Genomic DNA, 24,057 nt, shown 5'->3' with positions numbered 1-24,057 from the left:
CCAATCCGAAGGGCGGTCTATGTCTTAATTCTTTAAAAAAAAAAAAAAATGTCGCAAAGACTACAAAATGAATGGAGGGCCCCAAGATTGTTTATTAAGAGCATATTTTCAAGTATTTCAAGTATTACGCGCAATAATAATCAGCATACAACTCATGCGATGCACTGCATTCACCAAGCACATACAATATCATTATTTTCTTGGGTGTAACTTCAGCGTTATTGCAATTTTTCACAAGTCAACCATGTTAATACGTATTATATCGAATAGGTAAATATTTCAAATACTCACGTATCCAATTTTAAGGTACCTGTCTAATATCATTGAGTTATATAACCAAAGATAGTATGCTGAAATAACGGAATGATATCTCTTATTTGCAGATGTATCTATATTTAACCAGTTGAGATACTTTTTCATTGTAATGAACCACCAGATCAATGTCATGATCATCGGCCATTTTCTGTGGTCTTCTACTCCCCCACCCCAACCCCTCTCGTCTATGATCTAGTTGTCGATGTCACGCAGAGTTTACGGGAGTAATGTGCGAAACGCCGATGGATTTCATGTGTACCCCGTCCCTGTGCCAGAACGGTGGCACATGTGTGGAGACCCATGAAGCCGATATGACCACCACAGCAAGGTGCGAATGCGAAGAAAACTTCGTGGGCCGAACATGTCAAACAAGTGAGTTCGGATAACAGAGTACGTGTACTGTTAGTGTGTTTAAGTACATCATTGTAGACAAAATCAAATCCGAGAAAGAAAAGAACACGCACAAATTTCGCTGGTGACTCCAGTTTTCCCTTTCTTCTTTTTCAAAACTAATCGCGTCCTGGAAACCAATTCCCATGGAATGATGTTTTTACCTTTTTACCATGTACATGTACTTCAGGTATAGAGTGAAACATTCCCTTTCACTTGAACGTTTGTTCGTCAGTACGATTACTTCTTTTTGTTGCAGAATTTTCTAAAGCCTCACAATAATGATTGATAAAAATCAAAGCACATTTTTTTTTTTATTTGCAACTTATATTCAAAACTGAGTTTCGGATTCCCTCTCAAATTGGTAAGTTTGGGGTTAGCTTACTTCTTATTTAGTGCAGATATGATAGATCCAATTAATCCTCTCTGTCACATTTGCAGTGAAATTTAGAGATACACTGTACTTGTTTCACCCTTTTTATACCAATGAGTCAATGAGCTATGGACAGGTAATTAATGTAGCACGCAGCGAGTTTGCGATAGCAATGCAGATTATAATTTCTTCCGTAATGTTTCCCTTGGATTTGACGGTGTATTTCAATTCTAAAGGCCTTCTCGTGTGTGATTGTTTCCACTATTCATCTTATTCATACTTTTTCCTGTTGAGAATCCCTTTATTTAAAACTGCTTGTATCTCAGTCACAGAATTTGAAGTTAAAATAAACTACTCGTCACTTAAGCGCTTAAAAAAACTCCCGAGTTTCTCCTCTTTTCACCTTAGATTTGCTCGGCATATTCTATACGATTGAGCTGGAGGATCACATTCAAAATCTAGAAGGCCTGAGCAGCAGACTAAGCTCTCTTCTAGGGGTGGCTTTGAATAACCCGAATTCCATACTCACTGTCATTATCTTCAACACCACTCTACTCGAAGCATTTACCGGGTAAGTCCTTTGCAGCACGTTTTATCCAAGATATGCACGTCATAATAATGACTATGAACACACGTATTGATACACTGTATGATAATCTTCCAATGACCATTATCCCTTTAGTCACTGGAATACAATTCACTCAATTGCACTAATCATGAACTTCTTACTGTTGTCAACATTATTCATGTACTCTGCTAATTTTCCTGAATGTTGTGGGGATTAGAGTGCTATCAAAGCGAGCTTTGCAGTTTGAAATTACATGTCAATGTTATTTCGAAAGGTTGCGTCCTTCCCTATCCTTAATTGGCGTCTGATTTTACAGGCAAGAGTATACAGGGGTTGGTTTTTATGCTTACGTGGACGAGAGTACCGTGACTGCAGAGGACATATCAACAGGTCTCTCAGCAATGACAGTGACCGAACAGAATGACATCATTCATCCCTTCAAGGTGTTCAGACTACGACTTGAAACGACTACTGACGCGAACTCAACACTTCGGTCTTCAGGAGAACAAGGGGTAAGATCTCTGCATGTCTTGGGTCTGCTGTTTTGCCCTGTGGAATGACAGCGAAAACTGTCGAGATTGAGGAGTTGGACACAACGTTATGGCTTTACTTTTATAATTCATTTTTGGAAAACAATCAAATTGCCGTGTAGTGCTTAACACTCCTTGCTCGTTCACTCAACGTCCCTTTCATCAATGATAGACTCCAAGAGCTGTATCTAAAATCAATTATATTATAATCAGTGAAAGCTGATATTGACGTCTCATGGTGAATCTGTATGTGATAATCTCCGAACTTAACAAAACAAAACAAAACAAAAACTCGACAGTGGTGGATTTCTGTGCGGTCGTTAGAATGTATATGCGGACATAATTATACATTTATGCATATAATATGCATATAAATCTATAAATGTGTTTGTGTGTATGCATATTGAAACATGGCTAGTGTAATCATCACTGTCGTTTTAGTGTTTTATCAATAAGCTTTTTCGTGTAGTATAATAACAACAAAGTGATTTCCGGTTCCGCTCCTTTTGCTTCTGTTTTGTCTCTGGTTTTGTTAACCGTAGAGTGAGGAGCCCGGAGTGCAATCATGGATTATCATCCTGGTGGTTTTGCTCATCTTGGCCATCGTCGTCATCGTTGCAGCCTGGGCGTACTATGTGCGCAGGTACGGACACTAGCTTGCTGGATGAAAAACATACAGGGATTGTGCATGTCTTGATGTGCTTATCAATTACCAATTAATATGTGTGTGCGTGTTTGTGTTTATGTGTGTGTGTGACTGTGTAAGATAGGGAGAGAGAGAGAGAGAGACTCTGTGTGTGTGTGTGTGTGTGTGTGTGTGTGTATGTGTGTGTGTTTCTGTTTGTGTTTGTGTGTGCCATAGTAAAGAGGTATCCTTTTATCCTGAAGGTTTCGGGTGAACTACTGTAGTACGGGAAACGTTATGATTGGAGAATTAAGCCAGCGATCTACGTAAACTGCATTTCACATTCTGATAGCTTCGTCAGTATGCTTTGTTCATCCTTTTTTTTTTCTTTTGCCTCTGTCATGATTGTAATTGTGATTTTGATAATGTAATAATGATAATGATATTATAAATATCATAGATATTATCGCCATTATGAAAAAAAAAATATTGCTTAGAAATGCAAGTACATTATTGTACATAGAACTAATTCCTGTAGGAAGAGGAAAGGCGTGGTTGAATGTGACTGATCTGTAGGCTTCGAGCAAGCCCCATTAATATACATGTAGACTGAAACTCGAACTTTAATCACTGTTACTGAAAGTGCATGATTCAATTAAAACTGTCCTTGTTGAAAATTTCAGAGTTCGCATACGACGCAAACATGCCATTCCCGACGAAGTGGCCGGTGCGGAGTCGGCGGGTCTCCGCTTCGATCAGACGAACTTGAATGCGTCCAATGGAATCGGTGCTGAAGCGGGATACGCTTCGGTACCAATCAAATCATCGAAGGATTATGATAGCGTCTATGATAATCCCGTTTATGAAGAAATGCCTGAGGAGAATGGGGCCAAGGTAGGTCATTTGGTAGAACTGGCGTCCAACGCTTCTGATCCCACCGGGTGGGATACCCCTCCGCGGGAAAGACGGCTAGGCGAACCACAGAGACAGGCAGAAGATAATCTGTATCAGAGCACTTTGAGGTAGATGTCAACGAAACAGTTTTAGAACGATAATCTATACCCTCTCACCACAACACCTATATTCCTAGATATCATCAAAGATCCATTACAGTATCAATGAGAGGCAGGAGGAACACCGTCTCATCAATAGCGATGTCATTTTCATATTGGATCGACATGGGCGCGGGCCGAAAACCCGTCTTTCATCTTACGAATAAGAAAATACTGAACAGGACGTCACAATAATGTAATACTGAACAATTCGATGTCTTCATTTCATAGTTCAATCATTCATTTCATATGGGGTGGATGCATTTATTGATTTTGAAGAAAAAAGATCGCGACCATCACAATCTTAACATTTTCGCTTAAAGGATCAATCGATGGTTTCACCAATACAATTTATGTTTATAAGTTATATAAAGCCTGTAAAATATTGAGAGACATATATTTTTTTTTCATCGTATAACAAAAGTTCTTGAACTGGATCGTCGGTTATCCGGTTTCTCCTCTTTCTTAATTATCATACCTCCTCCAAGATACTGACATTCTCATGGCTGTTAAATGACGACAACATGTATGCTGGTCATATGTGTTCATAATTATTTCCATTTATGCTTCAGAGGCGTCGATACAATCAATCGCACAATGTAATGTTCCGACACTTGATCCTGCCTTGATTATGATAATGCAAATGCCTAGATATATAGACATATTGACAGGCTGACAAAGACAAGTTTTCATTTTTATGTCAAGAAATAATACTGAACTGCAGCATGTATCAATGCGTTGTATTTGATTCCGATGCTATGTGTCATATTTGCGATGAATGTCTCAAATATACATTATCATTATTACTATACAAGTACCACTATCATTATTGTAATATAGTGGTAGGACCGAACTTGTCACTATTTTATGTTAACTTGGCTTTTTTTCAGCAGAATATTAATCATATATACACGAATTTTTTAGAGAAACTGAACAATGGTGATAGGAATGCGGCAATTTTTATGTAAAATGTAAGTAAGACTGCACAGCTGCTATAAGTGTGTGTATTCTCTATAAATTTTTGTCATATTAGAAAAAATAATGTTGCTTTTGTCAAATATGTCATTTATCTTTGAGTCAAATCCTTCAAGCTAAGCTCAATGTACCTTTACACACGTACCAATTTTGAAATACTAATGAAATGTCTGCAGAGACTCTGTAGACTTATTAGAAACGTGACTATTGTGATATCAAGAAAGCATAATGAAATTATGTACCACTGTAGTATATTTCTTATACATTGGAAAATATTGAAAATCAGGGGTAATCGTGCACTCCCTGTGTCATACCTTTTTCACAAATGATTGTAACCATGGTAACGACGGTAAAAACATGGATATCTGTTCATCTTTATACTTTCGTAAAAGCTGGATTCATTATAAGCATAATGTACAATTATGTACAACAGTATTTTGTCATCAAATCTCGTCGTGTTCTTGTAACTATTCGTTGTAAACAAGTTCTTCCCGGAAAGAGCGTTGTTCAAAGATAACAAAATTACGTTTCAGTTTTTGATTAGTAACGAGTTGATTGTAACTTTATTCTGATTATACTTGACCAATAGAGAAGCAGTAAAATGTATACCAGTATGATCATATTGAAAGTAGCCACAATGAATCTGTTATGAAATCACCAAAAAAATGTAATCAGTAATGACAAAGATTAAAATGAATGTGTCATGATCCTCAATCTACTGTTTATTGTCGTCTTTTTTATGCTCAAGACACAAATCAATCGGCTCTTAATAGACACCATACTGTCAAACGTTTAAAAGGAACATGATCACAACGCAAAATGGTTGTTATTCACCATATTTTTTTTTGATTGATTAAAATGATATTACAACTTGTTGTTAATAATATTCCACTTTGATTACGAATAGTGCAACAACGAGAAAATCACATAAATTACGTAAAGGGATGATTGCGAAGTCTTATTGCCTATTTCATGCATAATGGAGTCTTTAAATTTCTTTATGATTAAAATCTGAGTGGCGAAAAATGCACTTTAGGCATTTGAATCATGTCAACATATGGGTTCAAAATATATCATTATTCGTTTTGACAACTTTCAAACGTTCCTATCCTGTTAAGTATCCCCAGTAAATGCTAATGGCAACATTAGACAAGCAAAATAGCTTGAGATAAGTTGGTTTGTAAAGGAATATGTCCATATGACATCAGCAGGAACGGAGATAAGTTTATGATAGAATTATCAAAATGATAAATGTAGAAGAGTCAACATAGCGAGAGAGGAGTTGACTATAGGCAGGGGCGGATCCAGGAATTCCGTAAAGAAGGGGCGCCTTTACAAAATTAAACGGGGCGCACGCACCCCTCCCCATTTTTTCTTTTTGTTTCTTCTGTTTTAGCAAAAAAAAAAAAAAAAAAAAAAAAAAATTAAGGGGGGCGCCCCCTGGATCCACCATGCACTGATAGGGGGTTAAAATTAATTGAAATTGTTGGACGTTTGCATATTGAAAGTGCCAAACTGGATCTGCCGCATAGATAGGGAGATAATAATATTCTCTATTCCATATCAATATCACTCTTCCATGTCTCACTGCTTAATGACCAGCCACTCTCTGGGGAGCAGGTTCTATGTCTTTAATGATAATGAGTGACTTTTTAGTATTAAAGAACTCGTAGTCTGGCTTTGCGAACCCTTGGACAGAGTCTGCGCTGAAGAACCCCCAATGGAAATTCGATGGATGAAAGGGTATATCTCACTTTTCGGCTTAAGGTGAAGATGAAACACCTCATTTCTCCCAGCTATTTTACAGATTTATTTTTCTTTTTCTTTTTTCTTTTTAAATTTAACACACGTCTCTATGGGGAAATATTTACCCGTGTCAGGGCCTTATAGGGTAGTGTCAGTGGTGCATAGTAGTCTCGGCGCAGACTCCTTTACGACCAACAAAGGTTTTTCAATGTCCTTGTAAACTATTCCTCTTTTATAGGTAAAACCAGGGAGCATTGCCGCTGTGTGCGTTTCTAAGCGTTTATCTCACCGCCTCCCTGGTGAGCTGTAGCTCCATGCTCTGATACTCTTCGATACGATGTCTGCTTTCTATTTTGAATACTAGTACTCACTATACGGAGATCTATTTGTTATGGCCGTGTACATGAACTTGAGTACCTGCAGTTAATCTTCATGTCCTATAGTAGGCATGCAATGTTTTAGGGAGGTACGTGGGACCCTGAATCAAGGCTCAATACCAATGGCAATGCAATGGATTGCGTGCGGTGCATGACCACGAAAATGTACGGAAGTGTAAATGGCAATGCCATGTAAACCATGATACTGTGACTGTACCGTAATATTTTGAGGTCGGGAATAAAACATTAGAATGGTAAAATTCAAGTTCAAAGTTCAAATCTATTTCCATTCGACATAAAATCATCAAGCAATTCATACAATGAAAACACATAGATACATATATGAATATCAAAAGAAATACACACACATACACAAAACAACAAGAACAAGAGCCGATGCGTAAATTCATGTGAATGGGGGGTCAACAGAGAAGAGCAATATAACCTTGTAAATCGCTGACCCCTAGAAAACATAAATACTGTGTAAAATATATCGGGAGTATAGAAACGAAACTAAGGAGGAAAAGAAAGGGACAGGACTGAAGAACAAATCAAAAGACATATATAAGTGCAATTATGAAATAATCATTCTGAATGAAAATATGAATTCAGGAGTAAAAATTTATAATTCCTTTTAAAACTATTCAAAGACAGTTTCATTTTCAAATCAAATGGTATTTCGGTCCATATTAATGGACCTTTATAAAAAACTGTATTCTTAGAAGAATTTAGAAAATAAAAAAGAAAAACCAAACAAATATCAAGCTTTGACTAGTCTCTATAGATACTCACTTTAACAGCTCTGTCGCGACAGGGCTGTACCGTACGCGTACCGTACCTACTGGAGGCCAAGCAATCATCTAATTTCGGAGCGACAACACGATTTTAAATCTATTACACCATATTTGTTACTCAAACTATGTAGTCATAAACTTGATCTATTCAGCTCTATTTTTTCTATTGACATTTACATACGGAATTCATAACCTATCGAAAACGAAGATTTAAATACCGTATCACTCGCTCAGTGAGCGGTAGTCATTCGAAATGTCGCAGCACTGTGTAATATCGGGGAAAATAAGCAACGTATGTGCATGGTGGTACCGAAGATTATACACGCGCGTGTACGCACACGCACAGTAGTGAATACGTAACACGTGCGGTGCAAGTATTGTTGTAGTGTATATAATTTACATGTGCCCCACAGTTGACATGTAGTCAGGATGGCCGAGCGGTCTAAGGCGCTACGTTCAGGTCGTAGTCTACTCTGTAGGCGTGGGTTCGAATCCCACTCCTGACATAACTTTTTCCCAATTTTGTTTTTGCTAGTACTGCTGTACCAGCTGTCTGATTTTGATCATTATTTATGTACTGTGTTGATATTGACACATTTTTTTTTAAGGTGCAGTTGCTATTATAGATATATATTTTTTATTACATTATACATGTACTAAGGTGCTATTGAATTCCAAAATATTCAATGTTTCTATCATTAAAGTCTGAAATATGATGTTATTCCTGGTTGAATAACCCAAATAGTGACCAGTTGGTTATTAGTAGGCCTACTAGGATTTGAGCCTCTGGCATAATAACGAAACTTGAAAATGTTATAACTTCCTTATTTTTCACCCGATTTTGATCAAAATTTTACCGTTGAACACGTAATATTTTACTCTTTCTTATCAGACTAACGAATTGGACTGGATTTCCCCTTTAAAGCAGAGTGTAAATTTTCAATTCGGATGTACACTGCAACAAGGTCATCAACATCTATCACATTCCTATTCCAATTTTATTCTTTAAAAAAAAGGGTTTGTTTTTATGTGTATAATCAGTCCTAATGAATATGATTGATTATCCTGAATAATCCAGATAGATATTAAAAGCAAATCCGTATACTGTACTCTTTTGCTATTATAAAATAAATCAATTAAGACAAAATAAATTAACCTTGCTGGTCTTCGTTGGGGCTTCTACAAAAGCCCCCTAATAACAAAATGCAACCAATCGCTTCCCGTCGCAGTTTTTGTGTTGCAGCGCCCATAAATCAGGACAGAGTATAAGGACAGATTCGGAAAAACAAACCAGACCTAAAGCTTTATGATAATGTTTAACTCAAATCAAATGGACTCTACATATTTCTATAATATCTAAATATTTGAAAGAACGCACACATTCTGGAAAAGTGTGTACTGAAAAAAAAAGAAGAGTTTTTGAAGTACAGGGTCTATTCAATCACTTATACCAAGCCGTGCTAGCTGCACAATGAATGGGGAAAAAGAAACAACAACAACAACGACAAAAAGATGTAAAACACCATAGGAACAACAATGAAGGGATTATCAGATTAGGCTGAAATTGAGCACGCTCTATCAGCACATCCTATTTATGACTACAATGCTAACTTTTAAAGCATTTTCTCAAAGGGATTAGAGTTGAAAGTGCAGTGCGTAAAGAAATGAAAAGGGGCCTCTATGACATGTAGTAATATACCTAATCTCTCCGGGAATCTCTCTATTCGCAAACAAAGTGTTCTACAAAAACTGCTAAGAAGAAATTCAACATTTTGTTTTATGATCCCAAACTCTGATATCATGTAGAAGGATTGCTCTTTCAGAAAATATAAGATAACTCAAGATTGACTATGTTAACCCGTTTCACCTATTTGGAGTCCTCACGTGAAATCACGGCGTGCAATTTTTTGTTGGTTTTGTGGAGCACGGTCACAATAATATTCTATTACGTATTATTATACTGTGGAAACTTTTCATGCTCTACATCAACATTTTATTTTGGAATCACACAGTGTCGGGCACCTTGCCCTTTGGCAAGTGTTTGCTCGATGGCCCGTAGCAACTAAAAATTGATGTCGCCCCACCAAATTTACAAAACGAGTAACTTTAGGTTGCCCCGATGGATTGTCATGTGGTCGTTTACTTCAAGCCACTACAGTTCTTTCTCAGTCCACCAAAATTTGAGATTCAACGATTCTAGTGGCCCGAACTGGCCATCACAGAAAATGTTAGAGTCAAGCCCTTTTAACTACTTCATATAGATAATAGTATACAGTGTAGTTAGATAGATAGATAGATAGATAGATAGATAGATAGATAGATACTAGTAGATAGATAGATATAGATAGATAGATAAACAGATAGATAGATAGATAGATAGACAGATAGACAGATAGACAGATAGATAGATAGATAGATAGATAGATAGATATAGGGATGATAGGGAGTTCAGTCTGCATGATTACATCGTATGATACTACATTACTGTACAAATCAACAATATCTTGACAGACGACAGACATGTATATGCTGAAGAAAAAATAATGCACATTTCCGGTCAATTTGTCTTTTCTTTATTCCTTTTTGTGTTGGAATTTGCACAAAACATTATAGTACTCTTCTTTCTTATTTTGGTCGATGCAAAGCAAGTTGAGTTCAAAGTCTTTCTCTATATGTAGTGCAATAATGTTACTCTCTTATTATTATGATTACTATGCCGCTATTAAGTATAATTATTTCGAAGGACAAAAAGAGGAAAGGCCTATTTACAGTTTGTGATAGGGTATCATAATAAGTATACATGAACAAAATTTTTGTACAAAATAGTAAAAGGTTGTATAGTTTATCATTGTTCGCTGACACCACACGGATGCTGCACATACAAGTTCTTCAAAATATATTTGATTGACAACAATATTTAAGGGTGAAAAACAACATACACATTTCGTTCACACGAATGGAGACAAACATAAAGGAGACAATACAAGGGACATTTTCTTCTGCATTGTACGTAATGGATGAATGGAGACTGTGAAAAATAAAAGTGCAGCATTTCAATACTGATCTCATTTGTATATTTTGTGCCCTTGTCAGTGACATTGTGTTGTAATATATAGTACTGTATCTTTCCTTGTACTTACCTGCCTAATGTGGGCAGGTTTATAGTAACCTAGGATTGTCCATATACATGCTCTGATTTATGAAGAAATAAAGTATGTTATAATTTATTATACAATAATTGCATATAATAGGCAGACACCAGATATGTGTCTTGGACAACTGAGAATCATGGGGTAATTATATTTCTCACAAACACAAACACAAAAATTTACTATATCAACAACCTTTTCAGTTCATATAAGAAGACAATGATAAAAGATTGGCAAAATTGGTTCGCAGGATGGGGTTGCCATGTAAACAGGGATACTCGTAGGCTCTTCAAGAATACAGTCATTTTTATGTCACATCGAATCAGCACAAAGGGAAAAAGACACTACATGTACAAAAAGTAGAAAATGTCGAATACAACGTGCATATATTATGATAGTAGTCCAAAACAGTGGTATATACTAGTGTTCGTTTTATGTCATTGTACATGCGTAAAACTGTATAATATGTAAGAACACACTATGTATAAATGAAGAACCTCAAAATTTACACGTGTATTCATAATTACAGATTCTTCAGGCGAAAAGAGCCCAACACTCTTCAGACAAGCGATAAAACGAATGACTTGTGTTTAGCAAAATAGTACATTTTCGAGCTGTTATACGACTTTCCTGGTATGATATAAGAATAAGTATATAATGGGATGTGACGTGTGACGTAACATTTAAGGCGTATTGGTAATGGGATGCCGAAATTCACAGTATAAACACTTACAAGAGTTGCTCATTAAAGTCACAATACAGAATACATGCGGTGAGTTAGCTCAGTCGGTAGCGCGTCTGCCTCACGATCCAAAAGACCCCGATTCGATTCCCAGGTCCCACAGAGGCAATGTTGTGTGTAATCATACCGTCCCCTCTAGCTAAGAGGCAACACACTCGGTCCCTCGGATAAGACATAAATGGAGGTCTTGTGTATAGTCCACAACTGATGCACGTAAAAGATGCCGCTTCATTTGTTCATCGCAAAGAGCATACAGGGTGTTTAACCCGGTGAATAATTGGTCCCACCTCACATCTAACTGGACCCCATGGGAGGCCAGCTATTGCAGCTGAATATGGGCTATCCAGCCATCTTCTCAGATGGAAATGAAACAAACAAACAAATATACGCAACAACGCGCAGCGACGGTATGGAAAATAACAATGTCAAAAAATGTCAGTTCTATGAGACCATCGTTATACGCTTTCCTCGCGCACTTTAAAAGCTATACTTACATACTTTAATATACTACATGTATATTCAACAAACTCCATCTCTCCCTCCCTCTCTCTCTCTCTCTCTCTCTATTACATGAGTATGTGTATTGTGTATTGAATAAAAATATATATATTTATGTGGCAGACGTATGGACTGAGGATGGAGTCTGTGTACTTTTGATCTCTCTCCCTCGCACAACTCCCTGTCCGAACGCAAGTCGCCTGTTATTCCAAAGTATTTAAGCATAATCGAACTTATACAAACATTCTTACAAATAAGGAAACTGGCCAAGAAAAAGAAAGATAGAAACTTGAAAATCTCTCACCGAAATACTTGCACTAGCTGCAGACAATAAGGATTCCAACATGAAAGTACTGTACAGAGAGATCACCGAATAATTAATGGGAAAAGCCGTGAACGAATAATGAGTGTCATTCTACACACGATGCCAATGTTACTCTGAAAATACATCGTAAAACACACTATTGAAATATAATAATAACATTAATAAGTATCTACCATCATCACAATTAGCATGCAGCATTATTACTATTGTTTGATAGTAATGCAGCTAAAATATACGTCACTCATTTATGTTGGGTCACGAAAGATTTTTTTTTTTCATCGCATTTATAAATTCTTTCGTCGCCAGCGACGAACAATGGTCGTTATACCATCTCAAATCAAAGAATTCAATTGTTGAGTACGTAGATGAGCAGACCTTGTGCCCATCTTAAACCGAGCTGGACTAGTTGTCATCAGCCGTATCGAGAGAGGCATCGGGGACAGACGGGAGTTTGGAATAGCTTCCAGGACGAGAGGTATTGGAGTACACGTTCTCACTGGGACCATCAGCCTTTGGTGAGTGTGGTACAGGTGGTATGGTAGGCTGTGCGTAGTGATTTGCTGGAGGGGTGGAGACCTCATCTGGCTTGGCATCGAATGCTGTTGGGTAAGCATAGTCATTATTGGGAGTAGAGATGGTTGAGGTATGATCACTGTTGGGAGACGTTGGTGACTGGGGGCTCACCGGAGTGGTCGGTTGAGATGCGTCACTGCCTTGGAATATTTTGGTGGAGTACGGGTCCGCAGAACCAGAATATGGTGACGGTTCGTCAGCCTTTTGAGCATAGATGGCAGTTGAGTAAGGGCTAGCAGGGGTAGAAGGGGATTGGGATTTGGCAGGGGAAGAAGGAAGAACGTAATCATTTTCTGGGTTGGTAGCTGGAGGATCAAGAGAGATGGACAGTGGTCTCACATTGGGTTGTGCCCTCTGTTCTGAGTCATCCTTTCCGGGGAAGATCTTTGTTGAGTAGGGTCCATCTGGAGCATGAACAGGAGCGGCCGCTGGGTCCATCGTGTACTCATTCTGCACCCTAGGGCCTTGCTCAGAGTGAAAGAGGTCGGGCGCCATTTCGTAATCGTTCTCAACTGCTTGACTTCGCGGTTCTTTTGTTGACCCACTGCTAGCCTTAAGTGGATCAGTTCCCATGTAGTTTCCCTCTGCATAGGGATTTTCAATGCCATGGTAGTCACTATTTTCAGATACTGTGTACGGAGGAGGTAACGGTGGAAGGGCACAAGCCCCACGCGATTCAATGTCCATATCACTGTACAGATTGTTGGTAAAGACCACAGACCCATCGGGTTGGCCGAGTTTTCCCTTAGGGGGCAAGGGCGGGGCCTCGGGAGAGCTCATTCCGGGAAGGACCACCGTATCGGCATGAGGGTTAGCTAGCACTACAGGCGAGTTTACCAACCGATCTTTCTTCCTGTTCCTGAAAAAACAACAACAACAACAACATAATTTTCTAAAAGGCTTAGCTTTGTGGGGATAGCAACTGTCGGACGTCAGGATAAGCCATGTCTCTTTTTTTTTTTTCGGTTTTCCGTAATGTATAATTATTTTCTGAACCGTTCCGTAATTGCATGATATCCATGCTTGAGAATCTTGGAAGAAACGTAAATGGGCAACCTGGCATTATATTGTTTTGAAAATATCAGCTTTCATGGCACAGCGTTTAATGCATATCAAATTCGTATAATTTGCGAAGGCATAAAACGAACAGAAAAAAATAAGCATGCAGAAGAGCTTACCTTCTCACTATGTAGATGAACAATGCCAACACGAGGATGATAACGATGATCAGTAGCAAAATGGGAGCACTGATCCATATGGGTGCCGACTGGAATAAAGCGAAATAAAAGTGAATATTACGATCATCTATTTACACATGCTATGAAAGCGTTTCAAAAATAATAATTCGATAAAAAACGTTTTATTGAATAACAATAATAATGATAATAATAAAAGCACCGAGCTATGATAAGACAGAATTGCAAAATCAACTTACCGACTGCGGTCCCGGAGATACGACAGCACCTGTCGAACAAAAATGAGAAAGATATATTCATTTGGAGAGAAATAATTACGGTTTGATATTGCGGACTGTATTCCCATTCATTAATACTTTGATCTGTTTGTTCGTTTGCTTGTCTTTGTAGTGTGTGTATGTGTGTCTGTGTGTGTCTGTGCGTGTATGTGTGTCTTACCAAAAGTTTTAAACAATATTGGAGACATGACGGATTATACGAACTAATTTGAATTGCATACTATCTGTACACAAAAATTTTCAATCGACAACACAAACAGGTAATCATTTCACAAAGGATGCGTTTCTACATTAGTAGGAATCATCTCTCACTTAATTTTCAGCTCACACCTCTAAAATTGTACTCGAGTATTCACTTTCTTTGTTGGCAGAATTCATATCTATCAAATGATAATTTTTTTTTTCTCGCACCTTTTATTTTCAACCTTACTGTTTTTAGGGATGTCTCTGTTTTGTTCTCTTGTTTTCAGTTGTTGTTTTTTTCTCACAAGCGCTGTTGGATTAGAGATGCTTTCTGGGATAGGTCTGAAGTGGGAGGGGTGAGAGGGAGAGTACGGGATGTATACCCCTCTATGATCAATGCTCGGTAATTATTACATATTAAAGAAACCATTTTTTGCAATACTGAGGATCACAACAGTCCACTTACAAAGACCTCTAGACATGCCATTGTCGTACAATTAATAATGGAAACATTTTTCCTTCACTCTCTGCTGTCATAAATGGGCATGGATGTTTTAGTATAGGTCGCCTCCGTCTGCAAGCTTGGTGAGTGTGATAAGTAATAGAGAGCTAATGGTTGAGTCTACTTACTCTGTGTGCAGTTGACTCCGAAGTAACCAGTCAGACATGTGCACTCATAGCTTACTGTACCGTTGCCAGCCACCAGTACTTCACAGAGCCCTCCATTCTGGCAGGGGTTGGGAGAACATGGCTCAGTCGGTGTCTGACACAGTTCCCCTTTAAAGTCGTTGTTACACAAGCACCTGTGAATCATAGTTGACAGAAAGTCGAATATAGATTTTTGTTCACAAACAACAGATAGACGGAGAAAAAAAGTTCCCCAATCTTGACTCCTGTATACTAAACATCTTCCCCTTTGCGACGAAATGAAACTGCTCCCCTTTTCAACCCATACAAAAGAGAATGTGACTACCCCTTCTCAAATCCCTCCACGGGCTTCCTATATTTAACAACTTATCGTACTCAAAATTCATATTCTCCTCTCCAGAATCATGCACAACCTAGCACAACGATACTGACATAATCCTGAATCCTTGCGATCCAAATTCATAAAAATCTTAGGCGTACCTCTGCCTGTGTCACTGGTCAACGTTTTCCTGGACATCGCACAACGACCTGATACAAAGTGTAGGGCAATCGCGTTTTTCAGTCATTACCCCCATCCTTTGGAACCGTAACAGCCAAACCAGAACAATTAAACCGCCCATAACGGACTCTCGTTTAAATTCCGTCTTAAATATTCCCTGTTACACCTAGTCAATTTGACTGTGTAGGACATTCTCACCCTGCTTGGCATCATCTTCTAATAATGATTATGTCAAGCAAAGAAAAGGCTTCATGGCCATGAATAAAGGGTAAGTTTGTATAATTATCTTCTTTCTGATTTAAGCATCATCAGGATAAAATAAAAGTGAAAATCAATACTAACTGATATGTGTCATTGACGATCATGCAGGTGCCTCCATTGTAGCAGATATTGGAGCGGCACAGTCCTGGCAAAGGTGTGGTTCCCTCTGGCTGAGAGCACGAATAGCTTCCATTCGTGTTGACACAGGTAGTCTCCGGTGGACATGCAAAGTCAAAGTCGCATTCGTTCACATCCTCTTGGCACAGCAGCCCGGTATAACCCGTCCCAGAGCAATGGCACCTGAAGTCGTTCACTGCTGGGGTTTCGCACCGTCCACCGTGTTGGCATGGCGCGCTGGCACACTCGTCGATGTCGATCTCGCAGAAACGTCCAAAGAAGCCCGGAGAGCAAGAGCAGGTGAAATTATTGATTCCATCGACGCAAGATGAGTTGTGCTGACATTGATTCGGATCACAATCGTCAACGTTCTCTGTACAGTTGACACCAGCGTATCCCGGGTCGCACTCGCAAATGTACTTATTGACTTTATCCGAACAATTGCCGAACACGCAAGGATTCGGAGAGCACTCATCTATATCTTCATTGCAATGGTCGTCAGCGAAGCCAGCCATACAGACACACACGTATCCACCTACTTGGTCAACGCATGACGCGTTGTTTTGACAAGGATTCGATTCGCACTCATTGCGGACATCTGATTCGCAATGTGTCCCAATAAACCCAGCGGGACAAGAACAGTTGTAGCCATTTACCTGGTCGACACATGTTCCATTATTCAAACAAGGGTCACTGGCACATTCGTCAATGTCGAGAGAGCAATTTCCCCCAGTGTATCCGGGTGCACATTGACACTCGATTACGCGATCGTCGTCCAGTCCGAGACAAGTTGCTCCATTGAGGCAAGGATTCGGATCGCAGTAATCGATCTCAAACTGACAGGTTACGCCGCTGTAGTCTTGAGCGCAAACGCAAGTGAAGTAGTTTATGAAATCTTGGCACGTACCACCGTGTTCACATGGCGAAGAAGCACATTCATCGATGTTCAGACAGTTTTTTCCTGTAAATCAATCATAACAAGCAGGAATTCTAATCACTGTGTTCAACATACCTCCCCTGCTGAGGGCCAAAATAAACATTAAGTGCAATTCATTGTAGTTAAAGGCAGGTCCTTAAAAGTACCTAGACTGTTGTGGTTTTTCCGATTATCCAAATATTGTCATGACAGTGTTCTTTTGGGAATGTGATAGCGTTTCAGAGTTTTCGAAAGGTAAGATGATTTGCATTGACACCATCCTAATCCAAGATCATTTTCCTCTCATTCCAGTCATCGTCATAGAGGCATAGAGAACTCATGATCATACCAACATTTTGTGCAGTCTATAATACCTCATACATATAAGCAAAAATCAATGTCGAGCATATTCGTTTCGTATCGCATCGACACAATCTTACCTTGTGTTCCCGCCGGACAGTTGCATGAATAGTCAGCCAAGAGGTCGTTGCAGCTCCCACCGTTCAAGCATGGGTTCGAATCGCACTCATTGATTTCCTGCATACAATCACATTAAAAAGGTAAATCGAAGGCTTACACGTGCGTGCGTGCCTCTGCGTGCGTATGTGTGTGTGCGTGTGCGTGTGTGTCTTTGTGTGTGTATGATTTATGTGTGTGCGCGCGTGCGTGCGTGTTCGTTTGTTTGTGTGTTTTCAGCGGGTGAAGACCTGTTACCCTGTGTTGGGGCCTTGTGTAAGGTATCTCATGCATGCATTGTACTGACTCTATAAAGCTCAAAGGGGCACATTGTGCCCCACCATTATTTCCAATTGCCACTCCCACGCCCTTTAACTGTTATTTCAACCAAATTTGGTAACTTTTCGTAGAATTTTATTGCAAACATTATTATATATAATATAGCTATGTCCGATATTGCTGGTTGCCATGACAACCATAAACTGACAACCAACTGACAATCAGATTTTGCATGTTTTTCTGTTCAAATTTCAGTTGAAAAAAGTGGATGAAATTGGGTTTTCTCGGCTGTAATTTGCTGAGAACAAGAATAAGGAAGTAATTACTGTTGTGAATGATGCTGAAATGGTCTTATTATTTCCTTTATTTTTTCATGTGACAAAGGCATCAAGCAATAGACGTAACAGAAATAATTAAAAATACAGTACTTTCCGAAGATTTTATTTAGTGTCATTTTGAATCTTTCTCACGAGTTTTACCGGTAGTATCATTGTTTATGATTATCTATCTGCAAACAATCCCAGACAATACATCATAGGAATCATATATTCCTTTTTATTGTAACGAAAAACGCCCCCATGTGTGGACCTCGAGAATTTTCAACCGTATCAAATAGTAAAATTTACCGTGCTGTCCCCCCCCCCCCCCCCCACCCCGCGTGGAAGGGGTCAAAATAGCTTCAAAGCTTTATGGAGTTAACCATTGCGCATACAGGCGTTACCACGTCAACTTTATCGACTGGTGTGAACCAAATTAACAGTAGATGCAAAATGAACGACTGAATTCAGGAGTAACCTCCAAGTATTTGTTCTGCCCAATCAATCTGATGATTGGCTAGTCATGCATGTTATACACACTATACTCCTACAATAATGAGCACAAGAACTCGACAATTATACGCGACATTACCTCATGGATGAACGGATTGCAAATACAATGTATTGTTTGGTCTCATGTCGACACTAACACCATGAATTTGTGGCAATAATTGTCGATTACAGCATGATAAGCACAATTTTAATGAAGTCTAAATCTCAGGGTAGTATAGAACCTACAGGAAAAATTAACCCAGTATTAATTTTGTACAAAATGTATGAAGAAGACGATATGATTTTCATTTCGATATTATCGACTGACGATATCGTGAAGGTTGTAATGCCGGATAAATGTCACAGCGTAAAACTTACCACATTGCAGTCTGTCCCTGTCCAACCATCGTGGCACATTTTGGCCCCTGTGACGTCATTGCAGTCATAATGCCCAACAACGTCGTCCCTGGCAACGCAGTACACGTCACACCCTGACGAGGTTCCGTAATAATGTTGGGCGCAGTACACTTTCACCTCCACAGTCATTCTGCAATTTACAAGCGAATGACACAATAATTCTCAACATGTCCAGTACAAAGAAAACCAAATGACAGTTTGTTTTTATTTATAGGGCCTACTGGGCAGATATTCCTTTGAGGTTGTTGCAGAATAATCAGAAGACTTAAGAAAGTGTATAGATTGATGTTCTAACGTTCTAACGGAAATACTGCAGTATGCGTTTGTTTCTAGCATGTACCTACTGCACATGGACATTCATCATTCGTTATTTAATTCATGCATCTATTTTTGTCAAAAATGATCCTGCATTGATCTTACCATCACCGCCGACAGTCAGTCTGGATAAAATCAAGACGGCGCTTTGAGAAATCTAAGAACCACATACGCAGAAGATAATAACTCTTGTAAATCATGAAAAAAAATGCATGTGCAGTTGTAGTGTGTATTGGTAAATCATCTCTCAAGAAGTTTCGTTTTCGAAATCCACGTACTTTACAAGAGAAAGCAAATATTTTGGCAGATTGATTGTGGTTTGTAATCTATTTTCCCCAATTTTCGCACATTTTTTCAGAGTAAACATGGACAGTAACGGCAGACGACATGTTATGTTTTACCATTAAGCAACGTTACATGCGTGTCCACAAGACAGTGTCCACTTCAGTAATTATCAATCTATTTGTGACACAAAATTTGTCATGTATTTAGGTTTGCTGCTCCCCATCATTGATGTTTATTCAAAGGCAGTTGAGTCTGAAAAAGCCCCTCAGTGAAATAAGACCAAAATGAGAGAAACGATTCTTTTGTCAGTGACGACGCACGATTACACAATCGTCATTGTCCAAACTTCTGAATGAACTTATTAACATGTACATAATCAGGTGGCGGCGGTGATGATGGGATCAAAAAAAGACCTCCGTTAATAGTCCATGTATGTATATGTCGGTCCATATTTCTATAAGTAGTATATTTTGTACTGAACAATTGTGTCATTGGAACGTAAGTGGTCATTGTGAAGGTGGAAGTATAGCATTTTCCCCAGCAAGTGTGGTGTAAGGGAAGGGACGAACAATTCTCGCTGCTTTTTTTTTTTACATAAACATACACGAAGTGTATAGTAAGCTAATGCGAAAAAATAAAACATCTAAAATTCAAGTCATACGGGGGGAATTATTTTGATGGCGACTGCGATTGTAGTTGTTGTAGCAATGACAAAAGTAGTGGACTGGTAGCAGTGTTAATAACGTTGTTGGTGTCGTCATGGTATATACAGGGTCCTCTAAGCATTTGTCCTGTGAAAGGAAATGATATAGTAGGTTCCGATCTCAGTGCCTCTCCCTTTCATTGCTTCTTCCCTGTTTCCTTCACACAAAGCGTAGAAAAATAATTATAGTCTTGTTGAAACTGAAGTATACAGGCTGGCTGTTTACGCCCCCCCCCCCCCCCCCCCGAAACAGTGATTGATCTATAATGCTGGCAATCGACACAGTCAAAATTTGGTATGGACTATTATATATTACAGATAGATGTACAGATGGATAGACAATAAGACAGACAGACAGAGCGAGTCGAGGGGGGAGGGAGGGAGGTGGGGGAAGGAATACTTACGTAGCCTCTCCGGCACCAGTGAGTGTCACCGCATGGGCTGAGGCGAGGGCGGCTGTCCTGTCCGGTGATATTCTGTAGTTGTAGCCGAAGTAATCGATCTTATCATCGCTGTTGCCCGGGTCATAGTCCCATACTTCGATTTTTGATCGGAAACCGTTCTGTTTGGGGTTGGTGATATCATTTGACGTTGGTGGTTTACTATACATATCATCAGTGTTTTGTTCATTTTCTCAAAAACTTTCAATTATTAAAAAAAAAAATGGGTAAATAATATAAAGTATATTTGTGAGGGTTGCGTTTCGACAAATCTCACAAGAAGGAAAACATTAAACTCAATTGCAGCAACATAAAGCAACAAAAAAGGGCTTAGAAAAACACAAATTCATAAAAAGGCCTTTGTCTAGTCATCTGGTCTATGTGTCTATCATTCTACATGTTCAATGCGAGATTTTTTTTTTTTTTTTTGCAATGGAATTATCGTTTCGTCATCACAAATTTTCCAGAATTCTACAGTAGATTCTAATTGTCTTCTTGCACATTGTCGACATGACAACTCTTCTGAGCCATAAAACCTATCAGTCACTATACAGTTTATACACAGCATTTTCATGTTATGGAAATCATCAAGAGACAGAAAAAGTTTAAACCACAAATATCTTTGACGTTTTACTAAACTCATCAAAATCGTGATATATTAGTCAAACAACCAACAAACAAACAAACATTAAACCATAATAATGATAGGGTCTATACCAAGTTAGTTTAGAGGGCTCGACTCGGACTTTTTTTTTATTGCAATGTTAACGCTGACGTCATTAAAAACGACCTCAGATATCAAAGCAGGTACTTTATCCAACGATAATCCATTAACCAGAGCGTTCAAAGCATGAAGAAAGGTTGGCGGTTACTCCGTGACATATGGTAAAACCAGCCGACGGCCTTTTTCGCGGCATGAAACTTTCGCGAATCGGCGACTGGAATTCTGTAAATTGTGCATGGACAAAAGCTTTATTACTAAGGATCTTAATCACGTAATTTTCTCTCGCGGATCTTGTCTCCTCACGAAATTCGCGAAAGTTTTATGCACACAAACATGTCTGGTTTTACAGTTGACAGACTTACCGAAAACGAATTGATGGTAAAAACGATCGGGTTCGAGACGGAAGATGACAAGGAAGTCGGGAAGTTGAAATTATCGTTGTTCTCGTACAAGCGATCCGTCTCATAGTTTCCATAGTCGCAGTCTGCGACGTCATTGTTGCTGTATAACATTGCAATAACATGAAAGATATGAAATGCTACATGGATCTTACGAGAGAAACAAAAATCGAAAACATGGTGGGGATGGAGGTGATGGCTTGTAGTGCCTAATTTTTTTAATGTGCACGTATACATATCACGTAAAATATCTGTACGGGTGTGCTTCGGAAATGAGTGGGAACGGTATAAGTGTGTAGGCCTACTGTGTGTACGTGTATAAGTATGTCCATGCTCTCGGTGTTAGTAAATGAAGGACAAGGGGTGTAAACATTTTAAAAACAAGATTTATGGTGAAACTTGCTGGTTGTTTTTTTTTTTTTTTTTTCAGACAGCCCATATATGCGTTGTGTAGAGAGCTAAAGCATCCCACAACCAACCCGGGGCACATGTTTTTACATTATTGCCATGTCATCATGCTATTCGAGAGTGATTTTCTACAATTTTTAATACATATACATTTATATGCATTTCGGCAAGGCGCCGCATCCGCACTTGGTACCTTGGAAAGCTCTAAAATCAAACCACTGAAATCATACCACTGTGTACATGTTGAAACAAGATTCAAGTTAGGAAAGCCCCCGGGCACCAGGGTAATATCACCGCGAGATGGCGCGCTTGGACTTGCTCACCCACGGTACTGGTCGAAGCAGAGATTGAACCGGTTGTCGCAGCTGCCGCAGAAGAGATCGCAGCAACCCCCGTCCAGCTCGATGTGGCCCAGGTTCTCGTAGTGTTTGAGCTTGTAGGATATCTCAACCCTTCCCAGTGCCTGTCAACCAAGAGACGACAAGAGATGAAACAATATCGATTCAATGATGTCATGAAAGATAATTATGACGTCGATGTTTCAACGGTCACTAAAAACCGATATTGACTCACTTGATAACGGAGGTGACAGAAAGAATGATGGAATGTGTTTATTTATGTTAGATTATTATTTGGTCGTATTAATTCATCAATTTATTCGTTCATTCATTTAATACGTCACCACACCAATCCATTACGCACCTACGATGCATACAAATATAATGATATTTTTGAACACACATGCACCTGTTGCTTGCTAGTTTGTTTGTTTTTTCGTTTTAATAGTATGATGTCCCATACTACCATAATGCTCTGACATACGAATGTAACCATTCGAAATGTAACCATGGGGGGGGGGGCGTAGAATAGCGGGATCTGGCAGAAGGAAGGATAATGCGGGAACTTGATGGCACAGAGTTCAGACCTTTTGTCACCTCTGTCCCGGATTTAGAGCATTGAAAAGAGTTTTGGTAACCTCTTGGTTATTGCTTGAGGAAGTGTAAGAAATGACTCACCACGGTTCGTTTCCAGAAATATTCCCTAATACTTAACCATACTCTTCAGCAACACTGAAAGCGTCACATATCCTTCTATCTGACTTTGCATTGACTATTTTCATCAATCGATAAGTTTTGTGGTCAGCTTACTTGAGCCCCAGCAATCACAAAGTTCATGAAAACACATTACCTCATTAAAACAATGTCCAAGTATAAGGATTATACAGTACACTCATTGTGAAGTTGTATAGTCGAAGTATTTGCTCTGCATGACTCAACCACTACGCAGTTGCGTTTATTAACAGATGCATCAACTGCGTTTCATTTGTTGTTGTTTTCTTTTTTCATCTCATTTGAGCAGAAGACATGAAACTTATTATAATCCCTTCACTTCTGCCCACTGGACTTATATTCAACAAAATATATCTCGCAATGTGTTTGGTATGTTTGATTATATTTCTAAGCAAAACTTTACCCTTGCCTGTACTTTTCAAGTGTGTTACTAGCCTTGTCAAAGGCCCCTTCGATGTCATGATTGCAAGTTGAACAAGCAAAGAGAGGATCGGTCTATTCAAACCACCAGCGACAGTTAAGAGCCAAGACCAGCGAACACTCTTGGCTTCAACTCTTTACCAGCTCTTTACTCACGACTGTCAGTGGAAAAAAAAAAACACCATGGGAGTTTTTTGTAAAAA

At 39.0% G+C, this 24,057-nt stretch overlaps 2 protein-coding genes and 1 non-coding gene across 3 annotated transcripts in view; 2 read left to right on the top strand and 1 right to left on the bottom strand.

Annotated features, from left to right (window-relative positions):
* LOC139725779 (uncharacterized) overlaps window positions 1–701 on the top strand; it is a 60,661-nt gene extending 59,960 nt beyond the window's left edge. Inside the window, exon 41 of the mRNA XM_071636861.1 lies at window positions 512–701. Coding sequence (XP_071492962.1) covers window positions 512–701 — 190 coding nt within the window. The remainder of the gene's footprint in view (window positions 1–511) is intronic.
* Window positions 702–8,168: 7,467 nt separating this feature from the next.
* Trnal-cag (transfer RNA leucine (anticodon CAG)) lies at window positions 8,169–8,251 on the top strand. Its single transcript has one exon. It is a non-coding gene; the product is annotated as a tRNA-Leu (tRNA).
* A 1,957-nt stretch (window positions 8,252–10,208) lies between these two features.
* The window catches only part of LOC139725778 (uncharacterized), a 65,745-nt gene continuing 51,896 nt past the window's right edge, over window positions 10,209–24,057 (bottom strand). Inside the window, exons 15-24 of the mRNA XM_071636860.1 lie at window positions 22,688–22,827; window positions 21,921–22,059; window positions 20,799–20,956; window positions 19,053–19,221; window positions 17,571–17,667; window positions 16,179–17,175; window positions 15,320–15,492; window positions 14,468–14,496; window positions 14,211–14,299; window positions 10,209–13,891 (exon numbers count right to left, since the gene is read on the bottom strand). Of these exons, the coding sequence (XP_071492961.1) occupies window positions 12,862–13,891; window positions 14,211–14,299; window positions 14,468–14,496; window positions 15,320–15,492; window positions 16,179–17,175; window positions 17,571–17,667; window positions 19,053–19,221; window positions 20,799–20,956; window positions 21,921–22,059; window positions 22,688–22,827 (3,021 nt within the window). The 3' untranslated portion in view covers window positions 10,209–12,861. The remainder of the gene's footprint in view (window positions 13,892–14,210; window positions 14,300–14,467; window positions 14,497–15,319; window positions 15,493–16,178; window positions 17,176–17,570; window positions 17,668–19,052; window positions 19,222–20,798; window positions 20,957–21,920; window positions 22,060–22,687; window positions 22,828–24,057) is intronic.

Source organism: Diadema antillarum, unplaced genomic scaffold (genome assembly GCF_040938485.1).
Source record: "Diadema antillarum isolate AM-2024a unplaced genomic scaffold, OU_Dant_1.0 seq00000059_RagTag, whole genome shotgun sequence".
Taxonomy (NCBI): domain Eukaryota; kingdom Metazoa; phylum Echinodermata; class Echinoidea; order Diadematoida; family Diadematidae; genus Diadema; species Diadema antillarum.
The sequence above is the reverse complement of the archived record's forward strand: the minus strand, read 5'-3'. Positions and strand labels throughout refer to the sequence as shown.